This window comes from Panthera uncia, chromosome D2 (genome assembly GCF_023721935.1).
Source record: "Panthera uncia isolate 11264 chromosome D2, Puncia_PCG_1.0, whole genome shotgun sequence".
Taxonomy (NCBI): Eukaryota; Metazoa; Chordata; class Mammalia; order Carnivora; family Felidae; genus Panthera; species Panthera uncia.
The window spans coordinates 53,374,389-53,399,931 of NC_064818.1; the positions used below are offsets into that span (position 1 = coordinate 53,374,389).

Consider the following 25,543-nt stretch of genomic DNA (forward strand, 5'->3'; position numbering starts at 1 on the left):
TGGGGCCGCCGGGTCCCGTTTGGGGCCGCCGGGTCCCGTTTGGGGCCTCCGAGCCGCAGCCAGACGCTGCACCTGGACCCGGCCCGGCCGCCGATTGGACGGCTCGGCGTGACCCGGCTGTATCGCGAGACGAGATTGGCAGCGGCGGGGCCGCATGTGCCCCCGCGCTGGCTTTGTACGCCGAGCCGCCTGCCGGTCCTTTAACAATGGGCGGCGCGAGCGCCCCGGCGCTGGGCCCGAGCTGAGGCCGGCGCTTTGCGGCCGACTGTCCGCATCATGAGCGGGGCCGGCGTCCCCCGCACGCCGGCGGGGCTGGGGCTGTGAGGGCCGCGGTTCCGGGTAAGGGAGGCCGCCGTGGGGACCTGCAGGCCCGTGCTGGGCGCGGGGCACCGGACCCGCCCGGCCCGGCCTTTTGTTCGCCTTTCTGGGGCCGCGCGATCCCGTGCGCTGCTCTGGACGAGGTGGAGGCGGCCTGGGTGCGTGCCGGGCCCGGCGGGGGCCGCGGGGAGGCCCCCCGGGGGGGAACGAGTGCCCGAGCGGCTGCCGCTGGGACCCGGGGCCGGGCGGGTATTCGTCTGCTGGTTTATCCGTGGGAGGTTTTCGCCTCAAGGGATCTTCGATTGGTGTCAGTCTCTCCGCTGCCCGGGGCCGGCGCGAGAATTCGAACCCGGGACGCGGGGAGCCCCCAGCCAGGCCTCCGCCTCCAGCTTCCCTTGCGCGCACCCCGGGCCGCACCTTGGGAACTCCAAGTTGGTCCCCTTTGCCCGGCACCCAGGCCGGCAGTTCTCAGCGCGAGCCCGCTCCTCCTGACTGGGTAGCTCGGGCCTTACGCGCGGCGTCGGGGAATTGGTTTGGACCGGTGCTGGCTTTAGGTCGAGTCCGGTGAAGAGGAGCAGCCACCCAGGGTGGCTTGAGGTCACACCCCTCGGGGAGGGGGCGCTGAGGGTCGTGTGGAAGGAGCCGGCCTTGACCGCGTCTGGGGTGTGTCTTACAGACTGAAGTTGCCGCGTCTGGCCAGGCGCGTCGCCGGGTCCCATGGAGCTGGAAGGGCAGTGGTGGCGGGGACAGCTGGCCGCCGACATTCATCAAGCGCTTCGGTACAAGGTAATTTCGGTGCCCGATTTTTCCATTCAGTGTTTTGTGCCAGTTAGTATAAATCGCGGCTCCCTGGGAAGTCCGGTCACTAGTTTCCAGACCAGAAAAGGCGAGTTTGCTTATTTGCTCGAGGTTAATTAACTCCTGGGTTTCTTCCCTGGGATGTATCAGAAGAACCTGTAACTTAAGTGAGGGTGGAGCGTGGTATTTGGGAGAGGGAAAGTGGAACATGAATTTGATACTGTTTTTAAACAGATGTGTGTGCTGGCTTTTATTGGGCAGAGGAGCCCTCGTTCTGTAGTTGCTGTTGCGTTCCGCTGTTAGGTCACATCTGTACATAAATTCCCCAGCCTGTCCACTAACCTGCCTGCTATAAGACTTCGGACAAGTTACTTAATTTTCTCTTTCCCAATTTCCTCATCTGTAAAATGAATAATAATAGAATGAGGCTTGTGGGGAGATTGTGAAGATTAAATGAGTTGTTATTGTGCATGTGCTTTACAACAGTGCTTCGGGCATAGTAAGCCCTAAGAAAGAGGTGACTGTTGTTATTTTTCCCTGAGCCCCCCCCCCCCCCGCCCCAGATTTGGGGGCTGTTCAAAATGCCTTAAGGTAGGAGTTAGCTGCTCCTTCCAGCTAACTGAAAGCAGAAAGTAGACTTTAATACATATTGCTGGGGAGGGGGGGTTCGGTGCAATTTTCTGGCACAATGCAAAGTCTGTGTATTGTTCTTAAGTTAACAATTTTGCTCTTATGTCACATCTCAGTTTAACGGGTCATCTCTGCCTCTTTGATAACCAGAAGAGAGACCACATCCAAAACTGTCCCTAACTTAACTCAGTTTCACCCTGGATGGAGAGGGCCGTTTGTTATGTACAGAAAATGAGAAAGAAGCAAAACAACCGCCTCTTTAATAAAAGGGATACTGATGGAGCACCTGGGTGGCTCAGTCGGTTAAGCCTCGGACTTTGGCCTCAGGTCATGATCTCACAGTTCATGGGTTCAAGCCCCGCCTCAGATTCTGTGCTGACAGCTCAGAGCCTGGAGCCGGTTTCACATTCTGTGTATCTCACTCTATCTGGCCCTCCCCCACTTGTGCATTCTTTCTCTCTCTCAAAAATAAATAAGCATTTAAAAAAATAAAAGGGTTACTGACTGTTGGAGTTAAAGTTCCTGGGATGATAATGAACTTGTATCGTCAGTTTTTTTTTTTTTTAAACCAGGTTAACTACATTAGAAAACCTAATTCCGACTTAAATTGTTACAACTGTACCTGTTTCTAAGGTTAGAGATTTTTTTTTTTTTACATTTATTCATTTCTGAGAGACAGACTGAGTACAAGTGGGGGAGGGGCAGAGAGGGAAGGAGACACAGAATCCGAAGCAGGCTCCAGGCTCTGAGCTGTCAGCACAGAGCCTGACGTGGGGCTTGAACTCACGAACCGTGAGATCATGACCTGAGCCAAAACCAAGAGACGCCTAACCAACTGAGCCACCTAGGCGCCCTTGGTCTTTTAGTTTTAAATGTTCTCCTTTTCTAAATGTCAGCCCTTTATCCCTCTGGTATGTGGTGAAATTAATTCTTTGATGTTAATGATACTTTTATTTTTTTAGTGACATAAAACTCAAAAGATTTTCCTTAAAAGATTTCCATGGTATGGAAATTATGTGTAATTTTAATCCGAGTGATGACATTGAGTTAATTTTGTCAGTTGAGGTTGGAAGTGGATTTTTTCCAGCACGTTTGTAAAATACTTTGTGTATTAGGCTCTAAGGAGGATCAAAGGAATAAGACACAAGCCTGTATTAAAATTGCTTATGAACTATCGAACTATTGGAGCGTGCGGCCTGAGGGAATGCCACTGAAAGTTACCTTGGGTCACCTGTGGCGTGCTACCCTGGGTTGTCTTATTTTATCTTTAAGCCCTGTGTAAGCCACAATTGACACAATAGTCACACTTTGTGAAAAATTTATTAATCGGTAAATATGTTTATCGGTAAAACTTGAACCTTGTGGAACTGGAGAGACCCCTGTTTGCAGTATACTGAAGTCAAGAAAAGTTAAAATCAACTTTTCTTATAAAAAAATTAATTCTAGATTATTAATTTAGTGATTTAGTTGGATAGTCATGCTTATTTATTCAACATATATGAATACCTGCAATATACAAGGTACTATGCCAGGTGTTAGAATGGTAATAGTGGATGAGACAGACTTGTCTCTGCCTGTGTTAGGTCTAATCTCACATAACTCAGCATCTCAATTTAGCTCTTCCTTTGCACAATTGCCATTTAGACACAATGGAAGGAATTACCTGTTTAGATCCAAGGTATGTGGAGTAATCGTTGCTTTGACCAGCAGCATTGCATCTACTAGGGAAGAGTAAAAATTACAGCAAATGGAAATTCCCTTCAACCCCAAATGCAGCTGTTCTGATTTTTTGTAAAATATAACTATTTTCTCCTCCACTTCCCCCCAAAAACCCTATAAAGCAGCTGTCTTCTTACACTTCTCATATTGTTATCTTCTCATATTGTTATGCAATGTATACTAAAATCCTAGGATGGCTGGGAAGTATTTTCAGGAGTGTCTATGACAGATGGGAACAATGCTAGCTTGTGAAAAACACTCCAAAAATATCCCACAGAGTTGTATTTACAGTTGTGAGTACTGCTTCTATGCCTTTATTTCCATCTTGGCTGGACAGTAGCCCGTTCTGAGAAAGGGATGGCATTTAGGATGGTGAATGGACTAGTACTTGAGACTGGAGATGGAGACGACTTGCTCAGGTCTCCGTGCTTTGGTCCCGTGACATCCTGAGAAGCAGACGGGAACAAGAGTGTAAAATTCTAGAGTATCAGGAATACACATTATTAAAAAAACTTGTAAAGCTGAGAGAAGCATAGGTCATTTTTTCATGCTTACATAACTGTAGTATCTGGATGAAGAAAAAATCTGACAGCCATCTGGTAAGCACTTGTAGTTTACCATTTAAAATGATATAAAGAGAATGTATTAGACACACTCTTAAAAATCTGTTGGTCCTTGGTGTTCTTGCCTTTGTTTTATCCACATTTAATAAGTTAACATGGTGAAAAATAAACTCCACCAAATAAAGTGTTTTCCAGCTATGTTTCCCAGTGAGTCTTTAAGACCTGTTCAAGCCTCTTTTAAAGAAAGCCTCCCCTGGCTTTGTTTTTTCCCAGCACTCCATCTCCTGAGCTGGGTTAGATCTTCTGTCTCTCTGTTCTGTAATAACTTGTGATTACTGTATTATATTCTAATAATCTTTGGTTTATTAGACTATAATATATATATATATATATATATATATATATATATATATATATATAAATAGAGTTCCTGATATCAAGCCATCTTTGCATTCCTGGGATGTACTACAATTGATGATGATGTATTCTTTGGATATACTACTAAATTACATTGGCTAACATTTTGTCTAAAATTTTAGCTCTTATTGGTTAGGCAGATATGTAAGTTCCATTTTTGGTGTTTATTTATTGTAAAGTTTTTACAACATAAAATTTTAACTATTTTTAAGTGGATAGTTCAGTGACATTAGGTACATTTACACTGTGTTACTTTTACCTCTACATCTGTAGAACTTTTTCATCTTAAACTAAAATGCATTTTATCAATTCATATACTGAAGGGTTGTTTGTTTCTACCTTTTGGCTTTTGTGAATAATGCTGCTAACAATAGAGAGGTACAAATATGTGAGTCCCTACTTTCAGTTCTTTTTGGTGTATACCTAAAAGTGGAATTTCTGGATCATATAATAATTCTATGTTTAATTTTTTTGAGGAATTGTAATATCGTTATTCAGTGGCTGTACAATTTTATATTCCCACCATTCCAAAAGGGTTCCAATTTCTCCCATTCTTGTCACCACTTGTGTTCTGTTTTGGATTTTTTTGATAATAGCAATCCCAGTGGGTCTGAAGTGGTATCTCGTAATGGTTTTGATTTGCATTTCCCTAATGATTAATAATGTTGAGCATCTTTATATGTGTTTATTGGTCATTTATATATCTTTGGAGAAATGTTTTTTTTTTTTTTTTTTTTAAACATTTATTTATTTTTGAGACAGAGAGAGAGAGAGAGAGAGAGAGAGAGAGAGCATGAACAGGGGAGGGTCAGAGAAAGAGGGAGACACAGAATCTGAAACAGGCTCCAGGCTCTGAGCTGTCAGCACAGAGCCCGATGCGGGGCTTGAACCCACGGACCGCGAGATCATGACCTGAGCCGAAGTCAGACGCTTAACCGACTGAGCCACCCAGGCGCCCCTGGAGAAATGTTTATTAAACCTTTTGCCCATCTTTAAGCAAGTTCTTTGTTGTTGGATTGCATATATAAAAGTTCTTTATATAATCTGCATATTAACCTTTTACCAGATATATGATTTGCAAATATTTTCTTCCATTCTGTGGATTGCCTGTTCACTCTGTTGAAAAGAGTGAACTTCGCACAAAATTTTTAAATTTTGATGAAGTTTAATTGATCTTTTTTTTTTTTTTGCCTGTGGTTTTGAGGTCATATCTATGTAATTTCCTGCTATTGTGATACCTATTAGGTTTAATATTAGTATTATGCTGATCTCATGAAATGAATTTAGAACCTTTTTATCTTTCTGCTTTCTGTATGTTCTGGAAATACTTTAATAGTATAGAAAATTTCTAATTTTCGAAAAATGGTTCATGTAATTCTGAGATTGAACAGCGATGATGGGAAAAATTTTAGGTGTATGAAAAGGTAATGGCAAACGAGAGATCATAAAACTGCTCAAATGGAAACATGCTTAGAAGATAGTAGTGGATGAATACTAGTCTCTACCTTCCACGTCTCTGCAAGTGTAATAGTATTTGACCTACTAGGAGCATATTCACTACCTGTTACCTTCTACCCCAAAGCTTTGAGCCTCCTAAAGGGGGTGTATATGTGTGGTGTGGTTGGGTTTTTGGTAGCAGAGTTTTTCTAAAAACACGTGGTAGGGAAAAAAGGATACAAAAATCTTGCTGGAATATATCCCTTCTGTAATTAATGCATGAAACACCTATAACTTCTCACCTCACAGATGTTTAAAAATAAGGAGAAAAGTTTGGTTTTAGATTTTAAATGCCATTCATTATCTTTCCATTCAACTTTTTCAAATTTGTGTTTCCTTCAAGAAGTGTTTTAGGCACTTATAACACTAACATATTGGGGGCAAAAGTTGTCTTTGCATTGTAGGGATACTACTCCTACAGGCCATGTTAGACTAAATGTTGTTCCTCTTGATTTAGGAGCTGAAGTTGCCTTCCTACAAAGGCCAGTCCCCTCAACTAAGTCTCAGAAGGTATTTTGCTGACCTGATTGCCATTGTGAGCAATCGCTTCACTCTCTGCCCTTCTGCCCGACATCTGGCTGTCTATTTGCTGGACTTATTTATGGATCGGTATGACATCTCCATCCAGCAGCTGCATTTAGTTGCACTTTCCTGTCTGCTTCTAGCAAGTAAGTATGAACCTCATCTACATGACTAGAAGTTTCCATTGTTTGGAATAAAATAAATTCATATAGAGGTCAGTGAAACATCACCAAATTGCATTCATTCCAGTTTACTAATATCAGAAAGTTTATGTTGAAAGTGCTTCTTGGCATAATCATTCTTAACTAGACATTAAAAGACTAGCTCTGAAGTCTTTTAAAAAGTTACGTGCTTAAGCCCTACATCCTGAAGATTCTGATACAAATGTCTAGGCCACTCCAGGTTTATTGACTTAGAATCTGTATCATGGGGCTTGAGTTCCAAAGCTGATTCTGATGTACCTTTCCATTTGAGAACCATTGCCTTAGGCTTCTCAACCAGGAAAAACTGACCCACAGTAAATAGTTGGCATTGGGTAGAGACAGTTTTGGTTGTCGTCACAACCTGGGAGGGTGCTACTAGCCTCTAGTAAGTAGAGGGCTCTAGTAAGTAGAGGGTGCTACTAAGTATCTACGACGCACAAGGCAGCCCCCCTCCCCCAGCCCCGTAAAGAATTTCTGGCCCCAAATGTCAGTGGAACTGAGGTTGAGAAACTCTGTCCAAAAGGTACTATAGTCTTGTGTTGTTAGAATACCTTCTACTGACTACATAATGAGTTGACTTAATGAACTGAAGGTTCACAGGCAGCTTCTACAAATGGGGAAGACTGTTTTTGCAATAGGCCTGGCTCAGTGGTGGCCTGCAGGGTAGACTCTGATAAATCCTGTTTGTTACCTGATGAAGAATGTACTGGTGGGTCTTTTGGTGGCTCTTTCTCTTAGTTTCTTCCTGTAATTCATTTCATTGTTAGTATCTTGACTGAAGAGAAAGAGGGTGAGTAAAGGAATTAAAATTGGGTTTTTCTTTTAGTAATGTCATTTACAGTAGAAATGTAATCCCCACTTCAGAGTACTTTGTAGTAATACCTACTGCCTTCATTTCTAACCCCCTCTTGAGGGTTTGGGATCTTATGTGGGTGCTGTCTAAGGAACATTCCCCCTACATGCTACCACCAGAGTTCTTTGTAGAACAGTTTTGTGCTTTGACTGAAAGTAAACCTAAAACCAAATGCAGGCCTTGTGATACCACTTCTGGCACTAATTTCTTCTCAGATTTTCATTTTCTTTTTCTTTTTCTTTTTCTATTCTTACTACTATTCCTTTGATCTGATAACCTCCTGCGTATTTCAAATTCTTTGTGGACCACATTTCATATAAATAAACACAGCCCCGGGGGTGACGTAGCACTCTTTGTGGGTTAAGGTAGAAACTCTTTAATGTAACACTTAGAACCTTGCATCTGGTCCCAGCCACCTTTCCAGTCTTATCTTCCCTCCCTGTTCCCATACACCTTGAGCCAAATTCTTACCGGAATACTATTTTCTGAAAATCTATATTTCTCCTTTAATCTGTTGTCCTCTATGATCCAGACACATCACCTGCTCCTCTCCCCTCTATCCAGAATGCTGGAGAGGTAATACTTGTACATTTATAATTAACCTTTAATTTAACCTTTAATTAAAGTTTCATTCTCATAAGCAATCTCGTGTACAATTCTGTATGTGTTTCATCACTGGCTGTGAAGCCCTTTGTGCTTTCATAGTTGGCATAGGATTAGAAAAACCCACACTTGATACATTGGATGTGTGAGGATTCACAAATGGAATGGCTTCTTATCCTACAAAATGTTAGTTTATAATAGGATCAGTTTATAATAGACACTGGAAATCACATATGCAAGTTAGGTTATTTTTAAAACTTAGGATCGTTCGTGAAAAATGATATTGCCTGTTGTGGCCATCACTGCTTTTACCACTACCAAACCTCATCTTGCTTTATGCCTGAGATTCTTAAGATGTGGTGGAAACCAAGTAGGAGATTATTCCTGGTGAACTGACTTACATTTGTGACTTACTTGACTTTACTTAGTGGTAACTTATCAAATAAATTAGGAGTTACTCAACTAGATATTCTTAAACTACATGTTATTGCTAAAGTTTCCTGGGGATTCTAGTTGCCTAATCTAAGATTTCTGGCCACCATGCAGTGGTTAGCATTGGTGCCAAGTTCTTGAAATTTCCACAATTTGGGGAAAAGATACTTTATTTGTGCACCATCTTAGGTTGATTGAAATGGAGCTTTTAATTGTTCTCGTTTTTTTAATTATCTCTTACTGTTTAAGATTATGATCAACTTATTGAAGATGATTTTTGCACATTTTCAAGGAACTAGGCTTTAGGATTTGTATTCCTGTGGCTTAAATATGAATTGTTGATCAGCTATTGCTGAGCGTCAGATACCTCCTCCCTTTGTTCTGCTGGCATCCCCTAACCTCTCTTTGCCGAAAGAGAGGAATTGTTTTTACATTATTCCTTTTCCTCTGGATAGTGAAGAGAGTGAGATAGGTATCCCCCAGGGTCTCAGCCCCTCCAAGTAGGCAGTGGTCAAGAGTTTAAGCTGCTGGCTGTATCCTTGGGTCAGGAATCAAAGAGACCCTTAGTAGTCTGTCTCTACTCTGTAGGTTTGCTGCTACAAAAGTACTTAGGATGCGTATAAACTGGTAGCCTATTTTTAGTATCTGGTGTCTGTTTTTAATTTGTGGAGTACATTCTAGTGTTTCTTAACATTCTTACACTTTTCTTATCTTTGGCAGCTCTCCAGTTAGGTTTCATAAACTTTATTTTAAAGTCCTGCTTCTCTCCTCCCAGAGTGATTGAACTCTGTATGCTCGCCTTCCCCATCTGCTCCCTGCTTTAGGGTGAGCAGCCTGTTGCGTAAAAGTGGAGAACAGCTTGCAGCTGACAGGACTGGGGGACGGTGGATTCTGCTTATTAAATAGGATGGGAGGCTGTCAGTAGTTTGGCCAAAGATGGAGCACAGCTTGTGAGTTCCAGGTAATATCTGTACCCAGCTGCCTGTATGTCTGCACTGTTGGAGCTGGGAAGAAAGGTCCGACAGGCTGTCTCTGATGAAAGAGCGAGCCGTATGGTGTTTTAGAGTAGGGATTACGGTGGTGAATTTCCTAGGTTTGAATCTGTTGTCAGCAATATGCATTTCAACAACCCTTAAGTCTAAAGTTACTTGTCTGTAGAATGAAAATAAAGACACTTAACTGACAGAGTTGTTGTGAGGATCAAATAGGGTAAGATGTTTAAAAACACATAGGAAATTGAAACATAAATGTTAGCATCATAGTGATTAATTCTTCTATAAAGTCTTCTATAATCTTTAGTCTGACTCCCTAGCTCTAAAGATTCTGGCTCTTTCCAGAAAAGTCTGTGCTTCATCCTGGAAAATTCTTAAATTCTAACTCTTTGTCTTGTATACCCTGGCTTCCCTTGGCTTCTGTGATCAGCATTGAACTTGTAGAGAGCACGGAAGCAGTCTTGGATATGAGGCTTTTGATAATTTGGTCAAGGTCTTGTGTAACTAAGAAATGATCTCAAAATCAGGATGAAGCCAAAAGTAAGATAGGCTATTAGTAGTGAAAATCTGTGACAAATGCTTATTTCTCCTTGCTTACCAGTAATGGGTTGACAAAACTTTTTAATTGGTTATCTGAAAAGTGAAAATTTTACTTCCTAGTTGACTTGATTTACATCTTTTTTTTTTTTTTTTTTTTCAACGTTTATTTTATTTTTGGGACAGAGAGAGACAGAGCATGAACGGGGGAGGGACAGAGAGAGAGGGAGACACAGAATCGGAAACAGGCTCCAGGCTCCGAGCCATCAGCCATCAGCCCAGAGCCCGACGCGGGGCTCGAACTCACGGACCGTGAGATCGTGACCTGGCTGAAGTCGGACGCTTAACCGACTGCGCCACCCAGGCGCCCCTTGATTTACATCTTTTTAATGCAAATAGTTAAATATGAATAGAACCTTTTTTTAAATAGGAATAGAACTTTTTTTCCCCCCTATGAATTGCCTCTTCCTGTTCCTTACTTGGTTTTTCTCTTAGATTGGTAGTCTAACAAATTTGTGAAAATTCTTAGTATGTATCAAAGATGACTTTTTTCCTGCTCAATAATAAAAGAATCGAAATGTCCATTGGCAGAGTATACAGTGACATAGGATCCTGGCTCCTTCTGCCATGTACCTACCATTCACTGCTGGCTTTGAAAATGTGCTGGTTTCCATAGCTGATCTGAGCATTTCCTATAAAGGAAAGAAAGTCCGATGTTTTGTTTCTGTGGCATCTAATTCTTTATTTTCTGGGAAGCAGATGTGAATTTCCTGTGCCCTTATTTCCTGTTTGGGGCCTTTATCAATATAATCACATGGCTTCTGGTATTTCCTTTCAATTGAAGAAACTGATCTTTGTGATCTGTATGTGGTATTGCAGATAAGTAGATTTAAAATATCCATGCACATAGCTTTGAGCACAACAAAAATGATGGTTATGAATGCAGGTACTCACTGACGCTGTCACACATTTTTAAGTCTTTTAGTATCTATGTATTGGAGTATATCACTATATATAATGAAAAAGTTCCAAAAAACTTAAGCCTGAATAAAATCCCAAGTATAGTCATTATGCAGTACACAGGTTGTTTTTAACTTTGCAAGTCAAGGTACAAAGGCTTTCTTTTTACACTTGTAACCGCCAAGTACTTTATAAATACAGAAACCCCATAGATTTTTAATAATACAGAATTCTGTCTATTTTGATAGTTGTTGTCCCCATATAACCTAGTGCAATACTTTGATCTAGAAGTACAGATTTGGGAATTCAAACATAAGTCTTCCTTTTGGCTTCCATTTTTGGTTTGGTTCAGCTTACTTGACCTTGAATGAATCAGCCAACCTCATTGCCTTCATTTTTTGAGCTTTGAAATTGGTCTTATACAATTTTGTTTTCAGTGTTGAAAGTTTCAAAGAAATAATATGAAACATTCTTGATCCTTGAATTAAACAGTGAGTTATAGTGTATTAATGTCTTCAAAGGAACTTCAAGCATGATGTAAATAAACACATTAATTTTTATGATATTCCTTTGAAGTACACTGAGGGTGTTGCTGTTGCTACACAAATGGCAGGGTACTTTGAAAACCTTAATGATTCATCCAGAGGGATTGAACTAAATTCCTGGGACACTCTCCACTCTGACAGTGGAGAACAGTGGGTTCCTTTCCCGTATCTTTATGCAGTGATGATGCTGGATGACCAGCTTGTAAAGATCACTTTAGTGCTCTCAGCCCTACTGAGTATATCATTGGAAACACTTGTGAAATTCATCTGTATGTGATTTGAATTGGGAGGGGCTATCTAGATTCTTTCAAAGTCTGAATTGTACATGGTTTTTTGATCACCTCCTACCTGTAGCAATATATAGTTAAGAGTAATTTAGATCTTAAGATGCTCAAAATTTCTGAGGCAGGAGAAAAATTCTCTTTGGACTTCACCTCTTCATTAAGTCATGAGCTTTGACTCACCTGGCATAGGAGACAAAACCTACCCCAGGTCCCCTCCCCCTTAAGCCAGACCCAAGGTAGCCAGCAGTACTTTTTCCCCAGCCCTGGGCGGACAGACTTGAATAGCACCACTGAGACCGGTCTGCTGAACATCTGGGCTGGTGACCATTACCATTTGTTGTAGCACCTCCAACACGTGATATAAACCCATCCTTTCTTGGAAAAGAAACTTCACAGAGAAGCTTGTGTGGTTTCTATTGCTTTGACAATCTTTCTGGCTCTTCTCCAAAACATGTTTTTAAATGGATAAAATAAAATTACAAGATTTCCAAAGAAATCAAATATGTTGAAATAGTTCTCAAAATAGTAAAACAAAAAATTCTGTATAGTAATATGTAACATAGTCTAACAACTATAATTTTGAACAAGTATAAAAGCTTTTGTGAGAAATCTATATGATAGATTGTATTGCATACAATACAATTAGAAATAATTGCAATATTATATGACTGTTTTAACGTAAAATAGAACATAATAGTAGAAGGTAGAAGACTTTAGTTAATAATTTCCTGTCTTCTGTGGACCACCATGGAACAAACCCAGAGAGATTTGAAGACAATTCTTTGGTTGTAATGCTGCATCTTGAAAACCATACTGGTACTGGATAGTTTGAATTTTTTTCAGCCATAAGTTCTAGAGATACCTAAAATGAATGATTTATATACAGTAAATTAAAGTGTAAGATAGTACATTAATAATCTGTAGAAACATTATTCTGGGGCTGGAGAGGGAATTCTGTTCCTCAGCTGTACATTTAGATGAGTATTTCCTGAAAAGAAGTTTATGCCTTAGAATAATAAAGTACAGCCATCAGAATGTCTACTCCTACTTTGTAAGGGGATACAAAAGTAAATATAAAGTATTCTCCTGTTCCTTTTTTGGTAAGAGACTTACCTAGGTTTTGTTTGAATTCAGAAGAGGAGGCTTTTCAGTGTAATGAGAATGCTTCTTAGATATTCACCCAGTTTTTTCTCTCACTGTCTCTCTGGAATTGAGATTGTTCTGAAAATAAGCCAGAATGAAACACTTGAAGTTTTTATGTATTTATTTTTGAGAGAGAGATGTAGAGAGCAGGGGAGGGACAGAGAGAGGCTCCCAAGTAGGCTCCACCTGTCGGCACAGGGCCCAATGCGGGGCTTGATTTCACAAACTGTGATATCATGACCTGAGCCGAAACCAAGAGCCGGACACTTAACCGACTCAGCCACCCAGGTGCCCCCTGAAGCTTAGCTATTTTGATTTCAGATAACTCCGTGGCATGAAATTCTTTAAACTTTCTTCTATTCTAAAATAAAAGCCTGTTCTCCCACTGACCACTGCTGTTCCCCCCTTGCCAAAAGAAGTTTCCTGGAAAAGATTGTGCTGGTGATTTAAGAGTTATTTTTTCATTGGCACATATGACTATTTTCATTATACAGTATGACATAGATCAGAATGTTTACATGTTCCATTTTTTGTTTAGAGGCGGGTAAGGAGTAAGGGATGGAGGCACCAGGAGAGAATACTGCAAAATATGAGAACCAGAGTTCTGGCACACTTGTTTCTGCCCAAGAGAGGAGAAAGAATGTCTTTGGATCTAAGTCTTTGCAGTAAGACAGCAAATCCCATTGAAGTGACCAGACCTATAATGATCACTTGTATAACATTTTGTCTCTCTGTCTTACCCCTCCCCCCTTTTCTTATAAGGTAAATTCGAAGAAAAAGAAGATAGTGTGCCTAAGCTGGAACAGCTCAACAGCCTGGGTTGTATGACTAACATGAATCTAGTATTAACAAAGCAAAATTTGCTACATATGGAACTGTTATTATTAGAAACCTTTCAGTGGAACCTCTGCCTTCCAACAGCTGCCCATTTCATTGAGTATTATCTCTCAGAAGCAGTACACGAAACAGATCTTCATGATGGCTGGCCAATGATTTGCTTGGAAAAAACTAAACTCTACATGGCCAAGTATGCAGATTACTTCCTGGAAGTATCTTTGCAAGGTGAGTCATTGTGGACGCCAGTAAGTGACTTGTGAGCTTGTAACTTGTGTATTCTGTTGCTTAAGTTCATTTTTGATGTCTCCACAGATTATGCCTTTCTAAATTATGCACCTTCTTTAGTAGCTGCTGCGTGTGTGGCTTCTTCAAGGATTATACTTCGTCTTTCTCCAACGTGGCCTACAAGATTGCATCGTCTTACTGCTTACTCCTGGGATTTTTTAGTGCAGTGCATTGAACGGCTATTGATGTAAGCCTCCTTACCTCGTGTTTGTGATTTCTCAATACTTTTCTTCATGTACAAGGCCATAAAAAGAACTTCCTTTTTTTTAAATGTTTATTTTTGACAGAGAGACAGAGTGTGAGCGGGGGAGGGGCAGAGAGAGAGGGAGACACAGAATCCCAAGCTGGCTCCATGCTCTCAGCTGTCAGCACAGAGCCCAACGCGGGGCTCAAACCCACAAACCACAAGATCATGACCTGAGCCAAAATCAGACGTTTAACTGACTGAGCCCCCCAGGTGTCCCTCTGAAAAGAACTTCTTAAAAGCACAGAGCTTTTAGGATTTTGGCTCTGACAGTTACTAGCTGCCATGAGCAAGCCATTTTATGATTAGTACTTGGCAGAAAGCTGTACTTTAGCTGTTTTCCAGTGAGAGGCTGTCATTGCTGTCATGATTTGGGGTACATGATAAGGAAAGGAGCTGCTCTTACGTGAGCTCACAACTCATCAGTCCAGGCAAATCTTGCCCTTTTGCCCACTTCCACATCTTGAAATTGTAGGGCCACCAGATGTCACCAAAGTGGCAGCCACGTTTAAGTGCTTATTGTGGAAATATTTCCCAAGCTGGAAATAGGCCTCAGAGCTACCAGCAGCCAATTCCCAAGGTTTGTGTCAAAGGAAGGAGCTTTTAGAAGGATAAGAGTAAAATCTCACTGTTGTTAAAATTATGGTTACAGTGACTGCTACCTGGGCAGTGGGGCAGTCCATGGAGTCAACTGTTGAAGAGTTGAAGTAACATTATAATTTTTTTTTTCAGTGTTTGTTTGTTTTTGAGAGAGAGACAGAGCATGAGCCAGGGAAGGGGCAGAGAGAGGGAGACACGGAATCCAAAGCAAGCTTCAGGCCCCGAGCTGCCAGTGCAGAGCCCAATGGGGGGCTTAAACTCAACGACTGCAAAATCACGACCTGAGCCAAAGTCGGATGCTTAACCGACTGAGCCACTCAGGTGCCCCGAATTGAAGTAGTAGTATTGACATTTTTCTTTCTCTCTACGCAGCGCTCATGATAATGATGTGAAAGAGGCAAACAAACAGAGAGGACAGGCAGGATCCCAGCCAGCACAGCTGAGTGTGTTCCCGTCAGCTTCTCAGCCCTCGCGGCCAGTTCACTTTCAGCAGCCTCAGTATCTCCATCAGACGCATCAGACCTCACTGCAGTATCGCCATCCTGTAGCGGAACAACCAAGCTGTCAGCAGATTGTATCCACCACACACACCTCATCTTACACACTACAGACGTGTCCTGCTGGCTTCCAAACTAGTGTTCAGGGCCTTGGGCATGTGCAGACTGGTGTTGGGATGTCACTGGCAATACCAGTAGAAGTTAAGCCCTGTCTGAATGTTTCTTATAACCGGAGTTATCAGATAAATGAACATTACCCTTGCATTACTCCATGCTTTGAAAGGTGATTTTATGTGAAGGTAATACCTGACCCAGACTGTTTGTGACTTGAAGCTCTGGGGCAAGCTTTTTGTAAACTTCTCTTCAAAAGGAAAGGGATCCAGATTGCATCAGAACTCTTCAGATACCAGCATCTGCTAGGAAGACTGAAAATCCCTTTCAGTGCGCCACGAACACCTGGGAGGACCGAACAAACACCGCAAACACTTTAACAGTATGTATATCAAATCCTGTTAAAACACATCCCTATAATGACAAAAATTTTCAAGCCCTGGCTGATGGTCCAAATATTTCAAAAATATTCACTACAACAAAATTTGGACAGACTCCAAATCGCCATTTTGAGATTGGCCTGCGGTGGGCTCTGGGCCCAGTGTTGGCTTATATGTCAGAGACTAATGTTTATCTGTGGACTTGCCAAATGGTCTTTTTATGAAGGAAAGTTACAGTATTAATTTTTGAAGAAGTACTTTTTTTTTTTTTCTGCAGTTTTGAGTTCCATTTTTGATCCACAAATGAATTTTTTACTATGTTTAAACTCATGAATTGCTATTCTATACCAATCTGCAGTAAAAGAAAAAAAATTTTTTTTAGATGATTCTATATAACTTCCTATCACAATATAAGTATCTGGATTCATGTACTAAGTAAGATTAAGGATGGATTAGATCTCTTAAAATCATGGTCATAAGTTTTTCTTATTTTTTCCCCCTAAGTGATCAACCTCATATCTTTAGAATTAAAACACATTTAACTCAGGGAATTTGTACTACTTGGAAACACTTAACTGTAATGCAACATGTTTTGGGAATGTTATAGTATGAACTACCTTTATAACATAGGTTAAAATACTCTTGCTAGGATGTGTTTTCAAATGAGAACATAATTGTAGCGTAGAACGAATGAAGTGGTTCCTGTCATTCATGATACATACAGAGGTTTTGCATTTCTCGGTGCAATCAATGATTTATACTCAGAATTGATGTTACTCTAGAGGTTTTTTCAAGGGAAGGCTTGGCTGTAAACTGTCAGTACTAGAATGAAGTCCTGTAGGTTTATTTTGAAATGGAATGTGGCCAGGGTAGTTCTCAGGTTGTGCTAGAGCAGCACTTTGTTACGTGGAAGACAAGTTTTATAAGCAGCCTTTCAATCCAGCCAGTCAGTGTAAGCAGGCAAAGGAACTGATGACTAAATTTCAGTAGCCACTTTCATTACATCAGCCCCAGAACTGCCCTGGGACATTTCACTGTATTGGTCATGAGTGAAAACAGCAATAGTTAAGTCATTACAGCAAGGGCAATTTGGGGGAAAGAATTCAGAGGGAATAAAACGTAAAAAGAAAGAAAGCATTGTAATAACTGAAACTGTATACATTGTGCTCTTATCTGTGGGAGAACAGAGATTTGGTGGAGGGAAGCTTTCTGATTTAAAAATTAGTAAGGTGTGTCTTTTTGTTTTGTGTGTGTGTGTGTGTGTGTGTGCGTGTGTGTGTGTTTTTAAAGATAGCACTTGAATAGAAGGGAAATTGCATGGCAGGTATGTGACTGCCACAATATGCATTGAAGACAATATTATAAATGTGTTGTGGGTATGCAGCAGGAGTCTCAGTAATCAAGCCAATGGCTTTTGTTAGGAAAGGAAGGGACTCAACGCAGTAGTGGACTGATCCAGATGGCTCCAGTGGATAAATGTGGGTGGGTGGCTTCTGCCAGCATGAATTCTTAGAGAATGTCCTTTCCTTAAAAGAATGGTAACTTGTATAATAGAGTACATAGGGCATGATGTGAATTTATTAGTCTGGTAGATTAAAAACCACTCAGGTAAGAACACTCACTCATGGCAGTTTTGAAGCATGAAAATTGTTTTCTGAAAGTATCATCACTTTTCCTCTAGAAGGCTGCTAATTGGATTTTGGTAGTTCTTACCTCAAGAGAGCTTGAATTATTTGGGGGAAAGTGGGTTCAAAAGAGAAGATATCTTTCACATTCAGAACCCAGCACCTGGAGTCCGATTTTCAGTATTTTAACTACCTCAATAATGCTATGAATGTAAGATACTGGGATAGAGATCCCAACTTGAAACAACAGCCGGTGCCTATGGTAATTTAATGTCTTGTCAAATGCTTTTATTGATTGGTTTAAATGTCATTCTTGTTATAGAAGAATATGCCTTTTTAAAAAACTTATAACACTTTCCCAGTTTATATTTAAAAAAACTAAACACTGGATTAATTTGGGGGGGGGGTAGAATAAAATAATTAATTGGTTACTATTGCTGCATACCCAGGATGGGGTGGGTGGGGTGATTGGAGAATCAGAACTATTTTTAAAACATTAGGTTTCAATATAAATACAACTCACAACTGCTAGCCTTGGGGGACGGGGGTGGGGGGAGTTGTATGGGTTTTGTTTTGTTTAATTTATTGGTTAGTCTTTAAAGTAGGTCTTTTTTCTTTCTTTCTTTTTTTTTTTTTTTTTTTTGAGATTACTGGACCATCATTAAATGTGTACTGTGAAGAGATTAATGATATGTATAAAGGGCTTTACCAAAGTCCACTAAATAAACACTACTCAAGTACAGACTGCAAACCAAAATGTATCTGTGTTGTGACATTAATTGCAAATAGCGAGTATGGTGCTAAATTCTACACCAATGGAATTAGATGAGTGCTATGCACTTAATTTTAAAATAAATCTAGTTTTCAGTAAAAATGGCTTTAGTGTTTTGTTTTAAATATAAATTTGGTATATATTTGTAGTTTCAGTGAACCATGTCATCGTATTAGTCAGACTTGGAATCCTAATTATATTTACTAAAAGCCATCCAGATGTAGAGTATAACCAAAGTGGTAGGAAACATTTGTGTAGTAATTATGTATTCCATACTGAGCATCAAAGCCCACAAAAGTATATCGCACACAGCTTTTGGACTTTTGAGCTTAAAATCAGTTAGTGTATTAACAATCGCAGCTTCTAATTTATTAAACAACACATACTTCAGAAAATTTGAAATCTGATCTCAGAAAAGTAGGGACACAAAACAGTCAAGGGTGTGAGAGGGAGCAGGGTCAACAGTGAGTGATAGTGGTCTGTTCACCTAAATATATCTTTTGCCACTTAATTGGACTTAAAACTCAGGTAGAAATTGTTTTGAAGAGTAAAATTTTAACAGGTTTGTATGTGTGGATTAAGAATTTCCACTCCTAGGGGCTCCTGGGTGGCTCACTCAGTTGAGCATCTGACTTCAAGTTGGGTCATGATCTCACGGTCTGAGTTCAAACCCCGCGTTGGGCTCTGTTCTGACAGCTTGGAGCCTGGAGCCTGCTTCGGATTCTGTGTCTCCCTCTCTCTCTGCCCCTCCTCTGGTTGCACCCTGTCTCTCTCAAAAATAAACATTAAAAAAATGAGAGGAGTATATATTATTTATTTCCCCACTGCTGTTAAGAACAAAAGATTGTAAAAACCTAAATGTCCATCAATAGGGGACTTTGTTTTACTATTACAGTGACATGTAAAAAGAACAAAGTATTACTATAAGCTGATATGGGCAATCTCCAGGATATATCAAAGCAAAGGTAATGCTACCATTATGCTAATACTTACAGAGTAAGTAAGAAATAAGTAAGGCTTATTTGTCTATTGATGTTCATGGTCATTTGTGGTTTTCTCATCGGTCAATATGGAAAACTTGGAAAATAAAAAATATAAAGCAAAATGGCATAATTTCTCTTGGCACTTTTCCTATATGTATACATATATATACATATATATTTACATAATTGGCATGTTGAATATGTAACTTTGTACTCCACAATATATCAACAACATTTTTCATGAAGTTAAAATACATCCAAATTAAAGTATATATGTTAGAAGGGTTGTTAGTATTCAATTATATGAATACAATATATTTTAACCATTTTCCAATGTTTTGAAATGATTAATAAACTAATGAACATGTATTTTACCACTTTCCCAACAATGACCAGGGTATGTGGGTTATAAGGCTTAAGAGTGTATCTCAGAGACCAAAGATCTAGATTGCTCTCCCAGGAATATTCTTTCTCTTGTATGAAAGCAACTAAGAATATAACAGAAAGAACGAAATATTTGCATAAACAGTCACATGATTTCTGCAGTACCTTTTCCTCTAAAGCCCATCCACTAGGGATCAAGGAGTGTACTTATGACCAGAAAGCAACAGGTGTTATGAGTAGAGGTACCCCAATATCCAAACTGTTTCAAGTATAATTAGTGTAAAAGGACATAATTACATTAATTGTATTACATTAATGTATTACACTTAATGTCTATATCAGTGTATGCATTTATTATATTTTTAATGTTTACTTATTTTTGAGAGAGACAGAGCGTGAGCAGGGAAGGGGCAGAGAGAGAGAGAGAGACACAGAACTCAAAGCGAGCTCAAGGCTGGACGCTGGCAGCACAGAACCTGACGCGAGGCTTGAATTCACAAACTGAGATCATGACCTGAGCTAAAGTCAGATGCCTAACTGACTGAGCCACCCAGGAGCCCCTCAATGTATGCATTTAGAGTTCACAGAGCTTCCTTAGTTTTAATTTCACTTGAAAATTTTTAAGAAATGTAAAGGGAACTACTAGCTTCATGCTATAGATGATGAAAACAAAAGCCCAAAGATTTTGATTGTTCAAAGTCACAACAGATTAAAGCCCAGGTATGTCATCTCTTGTGCTTCTAGGAATTTTGACAATCTTCATATTGGCTACAATCTGAAAGGAAGGGGGAAAAAAGGATGAGATTTTTTATTTTCTGTATGTTGTTCAATCCCTCCTAGTTGTAGAATGTTTAATGTTGAAACATGGAAAGTCACTGAATCCAATTTTTTTTTCTTCTTTTTTAAATTTTATTTTTTTAATTTACATCCAAATTAGTTAGCATATAGTACAACAATGATTTCAGGAGTAGATTTCTTAGTGCCCCTTACCCATTTAGCCCATCCCCCCTCCCACAACCCCTCCTGAACCCTCTGTTCTCCATATTTATGAGTCTCTTCTGTTTTGTCCCCCTCCCTGTTTTTATATTTTCGTTTCCCTTCCCTTATGTTCATCTGTTTTGTCTCTTAAATCCTCCTATGAGTGAAGTCATATTTGTCTTTCTCTAATTTCATTTAGCATAATACCCTCTAGTTCCATCCATATAGATGCAAATGGCAAGATTTCATTCATTTTGATTGCTGAGTAATACTCCATTGTATATATATACCACTTCTTCTTTATCCATTCATCCATCAGTGGACATTTGGGCTCTTTCCATACTTTGGCTATTGTTGATAGTGCTGCTATAAACATGGGGGTGCATGTGTCCATTTGAAACAGCACACCTGTATCCCTTGGATAAATACCTAGTAGTGCAATTGCTGGGTCGTAGGGTAGTTCTATTTTTAATTTTTTGAGGAACCTCCATACTGTTTTCCAGAGTGGCTGCACCAGCTTGCATTCCCACCAACGATGCAAAAGAGATCCTCTTTCTCTGCATCCTCGCCAACATCTGTTGTTGTCTGAGTTGTTAATGTTAGCCATTCTGACTGGTGTGAGTTGGTATCTCATTGTGGTTTTGATTTGTAGTTCCCTGATGATGAGTGATGTTGAGCATTTTTTCATGTGTTGGTTGGCTATCTGGATGTCTTCTTTGGAAAAGTATCTATTCATGTCTTTTGCCCATTTCTTCACTGGATTATTTGTTTTTTGGGTGTTGAGTTTGATAAGTTCTTTATAGATTTTGGATACTAACCCTTTATCTGATACGTTGTTTGCAAATATCTTCTCCCATTCTGTCAGTTGCCTTTTAGTTTTGTTGATTGTTTCCTTCGCTGTGCAGAGGCTTTTTATTTTGATGAGGTCCCAATAGTTCATTTTTGCTTTTGTTTCTCTTGCCTCCAGAGATGTGTTGAGTAAGAAGTTGCTGCGGCCAAGATCAAAGAGGTTTTGCCTGCTTTCTCCTCGAGGATTCTGATGGCTTCCTGTCTTACATTGAGGTCTTTCATCCATTTTGAGTTTATTTTTGTGTATGGTGTAAGAACATGGTCCAGGTTCATTCTTCTGCATGTCGCTGTCCAGTTTTCCCAGCACCACTTGCTGAAGAGACTGTCTTTATTCCATTGGATATTCTTTCCTGCTTTGTCAAAGATTAGTTGGTCATACGTTTGTGGGTCCATTTCTGGGTTCTCTATTCTGTTCCATTGATCTGAGTGTCTGTTCTTGTGCCAGTCCGATTTTCTAATTCAGCATTAGTGGGTCATGAAATCAACTTAATGGATCACAGTCAACAAACTGAATAGAAAAGAATGGAATAGAATATATGAATGTACTGCCCTAGTAAAAATAAGGATTGTTTTATTAAACATTTCTAACTCCAAGTGACAGGGAAAAAAAAAAAAAAAAAGCTTGGAAACACTGCTTAATCCCATGTTCTCAAACAACAGGTTAACAGGTTGCCTAAGAATCGTCTAGACCTCAAGTCCAAAAGATTCTGATTCGGTAAATCTGGAATGGGAATCAAGAGCCTGCATTTTTAGAAGGCACTATAGGAGATTCTGATGCAGACAGTCTTGAGATTGTGCTTTGAAAAACTATGCCCCATATAATGCAGAAGCAAGCTCTTCTGTACATGCATGTCTTCTCCAGAAGGTTCCCAAGACACCAGAAGACATTCTTTTGCCGCAGAAAACCACCTCAGTACAAAAGTGCAGGGCTTGGTGGCATGTGCCCACTAATTACAGCCATGTTCTTGTATTGGTCTGCGGATTGTTCCCGTACCTGCCTCCATTCTTAGATATTAATTACTAGGCCAGCGACCTGTCTGAGAAGGGTGATAACCATGACTAAGATCTGGATCTCTTACATCGTTAAGTGGCATATGAAGGGAGCTGGTGTCAATAATGTGTCCTTAAGTGTTCTTTGACCTTGATTATTCCTAATTGCTAATACTTTAAATCCTACTACACTACTAGGCCCCAGGATTTGGGCTTGGCATTGGAGGGAACACAAAGATGACTGCCCTGGACGTCTTCACCCCATCCCAACACACAGAAAGCAAGAAAGTGGCTCAGCAAATATTTTGTCTTTGCTTTTTGCAGAGGTGCCTTGTGGGTTTCAGATACCGGGGAAGTGGCTTCTTATAATCTGAGATGATGGGACTACACCCTCCAGTTTCACACTTTTCTTCCTTCTTTCACACACCAAATGGAAACATTGCTCATGTCTTTAAGGAAATATATCCTCTACTGGTCCTATTATCAAGGCATCACAAAATAATATGTCATCCTAGAAACCATGGTCTCCAAAAGGTTTTGAGAAACACATAACGAAAGGATTGGGCATGTGCTGGAGTATTGGCAATTAGTACATTTAGGAAGACTCATGTTTTACCGATATTCCTCCCAGTGAGGTGCTAAGTAAAAACAGTCTTTGGATTATAGAGAGGCTTAAAGCCCTCCCTTATTCACAAATCACTTGAAGGTAGGGGCGCCTGGATGGCTCAGTCCGTTAAGTGTCCGGCTTCAGCTCAAGTCATGGTCTCCTGGTTCGTGGGTTCAAGCCCCACGTCAGGCTCTGTGCTGAGTTCAGAGCCTGGAGCCTGCTTTGGATTCTGTGTCTCCCTCTCTCTCTGCCCCTCCCCTACTCAGGCTATGTGTGTGTGTGTCTCTCTCTCTCTTTCTCTCTCTCTCTCTCTAAAATAATAAAAACATTTTAAAAAATACTTTTAAAAAATCACTTTTAAGTCTAGTTGGTTCAAAGACAACTAACTTAATTTGATCATCTTAAAGGATGTTCGTCAAAGGGTTTAACATAGTAATTGCTGGCTAGTGAGACTGTTGATTTTAATTTTCTCCTTTATAACTTTGTGTTCTTTTTCTATAGTACATATGGATTACTTTTTACAATTGGGAAAAATATATTTTGTATATCTTTTTAGAAATCATAAAAAGCATCTCAGATAAGGTAGACTGACTTCTTTATGTGTTTCAAAGAAGTTCTAGATGAAAGACTTGGTAAGTACTCATGCAGGTTTCTTTTTAATAGGATCCCATTCTCAATGCTCAAAGATGTATTACTTAACAGCAAGTAAAGAACCAGAAGGCTTTCCAGAATGGCCATTTATTGATTCAAAAATTGTAATACATCTACTTCACAATAAATCAATTCATTCTCTAAGTATAGACACTCTAGGTGACCCCAAACTTATACAACCCAGAGATCTCTGGCTAACATAACAATAACACCCTCAAATAAAGCCTTTGTGAAGATGGTGATGTTTTTCCATTTTGGCGAGAACACATTTTCAGCATAAAACCGCTTTGGAGGACGGGAGTCCAACAGGCAAAACATGTGCTCCTACTGTTCCCACAAAAACAAAGCAGTTTTGCCAACTGTTAGAAACATGATAAAATCATGGCATATAAATTATGTAAACAAAACATGTTCTATTTGTTCCATAACAGTATAAAATCATGTTAATTTTCATCCAGATAGAAAGGCTTTAACCCTCTAAATCCAAATAATCTAAGGCCCTCATTGCCACCCGAATATTTAAAAAAAATTTTTTTTAATGTTTATTTTTTAGAGACAGAGAGAGAGAGAACATGAGTGAAGGAGGGGCAGGGAGAGAGGGAGACAATCTGAAGCAGGCTCCAGGCTCTGAGTTGTCAACACAGAGCCCAACATGAGGCTCGAACTCACAAACCACGAGATCATGACCTAAGCTGAAGTTGGATGCTCAACCGACTGAGCCACCCAGGCGCCCCCCACCCAAATATTTTTGATGTGGTATGCCTAACTTTTGGGATGCCCTCTTCTGACCTTGTAAGAGTTTCCCATGTATGTAGATAAGTATTGTCTAAATAATAGACAGTGAGTCAAAGATCTGGAATAAGATTAGGTCTATCATGAAATCCTTTGGAGATGGTCAACCAAGGCTCCACTCAAATGTTACCACTATCAATTTTTTTAAAGCTCAGGTGTAGAGACAAGCATTTAGGGGAGGAAAAAAAATTATTTAAAATAATTAAACCTATTTATTTTGAATTGTTACCAAATAGCAGGGTAGAAAAAGCCCACGCTGATGTTTTGTTCACCAAAGCATTGTTATCACCAGAAATAGAAGAAACCTCATAATCTGATCTAGAACTTTGGAAGAGAATGGAAAATAGAACATCACAAGAGATCTGAAATGGTAATATTCTAAAGATTTGGGGGGTGACATTTTTGTCAACACTAACAGGAGTTTTCACTGATTGTATTTAGAATCACTGGACTTTAAAGTCTGTTTGTTTGTTTGTTTGTTTTTCTCTTTGTAACTTAAAAATTATTGCTCCACAAAACAACTCCTAAGGAGGTAGCTGGGACTGAGGCTAGTGTCTAATTTAATTCAAGAGCTTATTCTAGGGCTCAGAGAATATCTGGATAGGACTGTGGACAAGGAGTGTGTGGCACAGCCTGCATTACTTGCCTCAAAACCCGTTCAGCCTCAGTAACAGAACCCAAAAGTTTAGCTGGGCGCATGGTCATGAAGCGAAAAGGACTTTCCCAGCCTCCCTTTCATTGAGGCATGGCCACGTGACTAAGTTTCAGCCATGAAATGTAAGTGGAAGCATTGTTTGGGACTTCCGGAAAGTCTCCTTTGTTTTTATTATTATTTTTTTAATGCTTATTTATTTTAGAGAGAGGGAGAGAGAGCACTCACGGGGGAGGGGCAGAGAGAGAGGGAGACACAGGATCCGAAGCAGGCTCCAGGCTCTGGGCAGG

General features: G+C 40.1%; 1 protein-coding gene across 1 annotated transcript; it reads left to right on the forward strand.

Annotated features, from left to right (window-relative positions):
- The first annotated feature begins 161 nt into the window (after positions 1–161).
- On the forward strand, positions 162–19,638 carry CCNJ (cyclin J). The gene is made up of 6 exons (XM_049646461.1): positions 162–339; positions 995–1,104; positions 6,400–6,610; positions 13,779–14,078; positions 14,166–14,325; positions 15,355–19,638. Exons 2-6 carry the CDS (start codon positions 1,036–1,038, stop codon positions 15,764–15,766), a joined length of 1,152 nt encoding a protein of 383 aa, XP_049502418.1. The 5' UTR covers positions 162–339; positions 995–1,035; the 3' UTR covers positions 15,767–19,638.
- The last annotated feature ends 5,905 nt before the right edge of the window (positions 19,639–25,543 follow it).

Coding starts and splice junctions, on each gene's coding strand:
- CCNJ (XM_049646461.1), top strand. CDS start 1,036: ATGGAGCTGGAAGGGCAGTGGTGGCGGGGACAGCTGGCCGCCGACATT. Junction 1,105..6,399: donor ATCAAGCGCTTCGGTACAAG/GTAATTTCGGTG, acceptor CTCTTGATTTAG/GAGCTGAAGTTGCCTTCCTA. Junction 14,079..14,165: donor CCTGGAAGTATCTTTGCAAG/GTGAGTCATTGT, acceptor ATGTCTCCACAG/ATTATGCCTTTCTAAATTAT.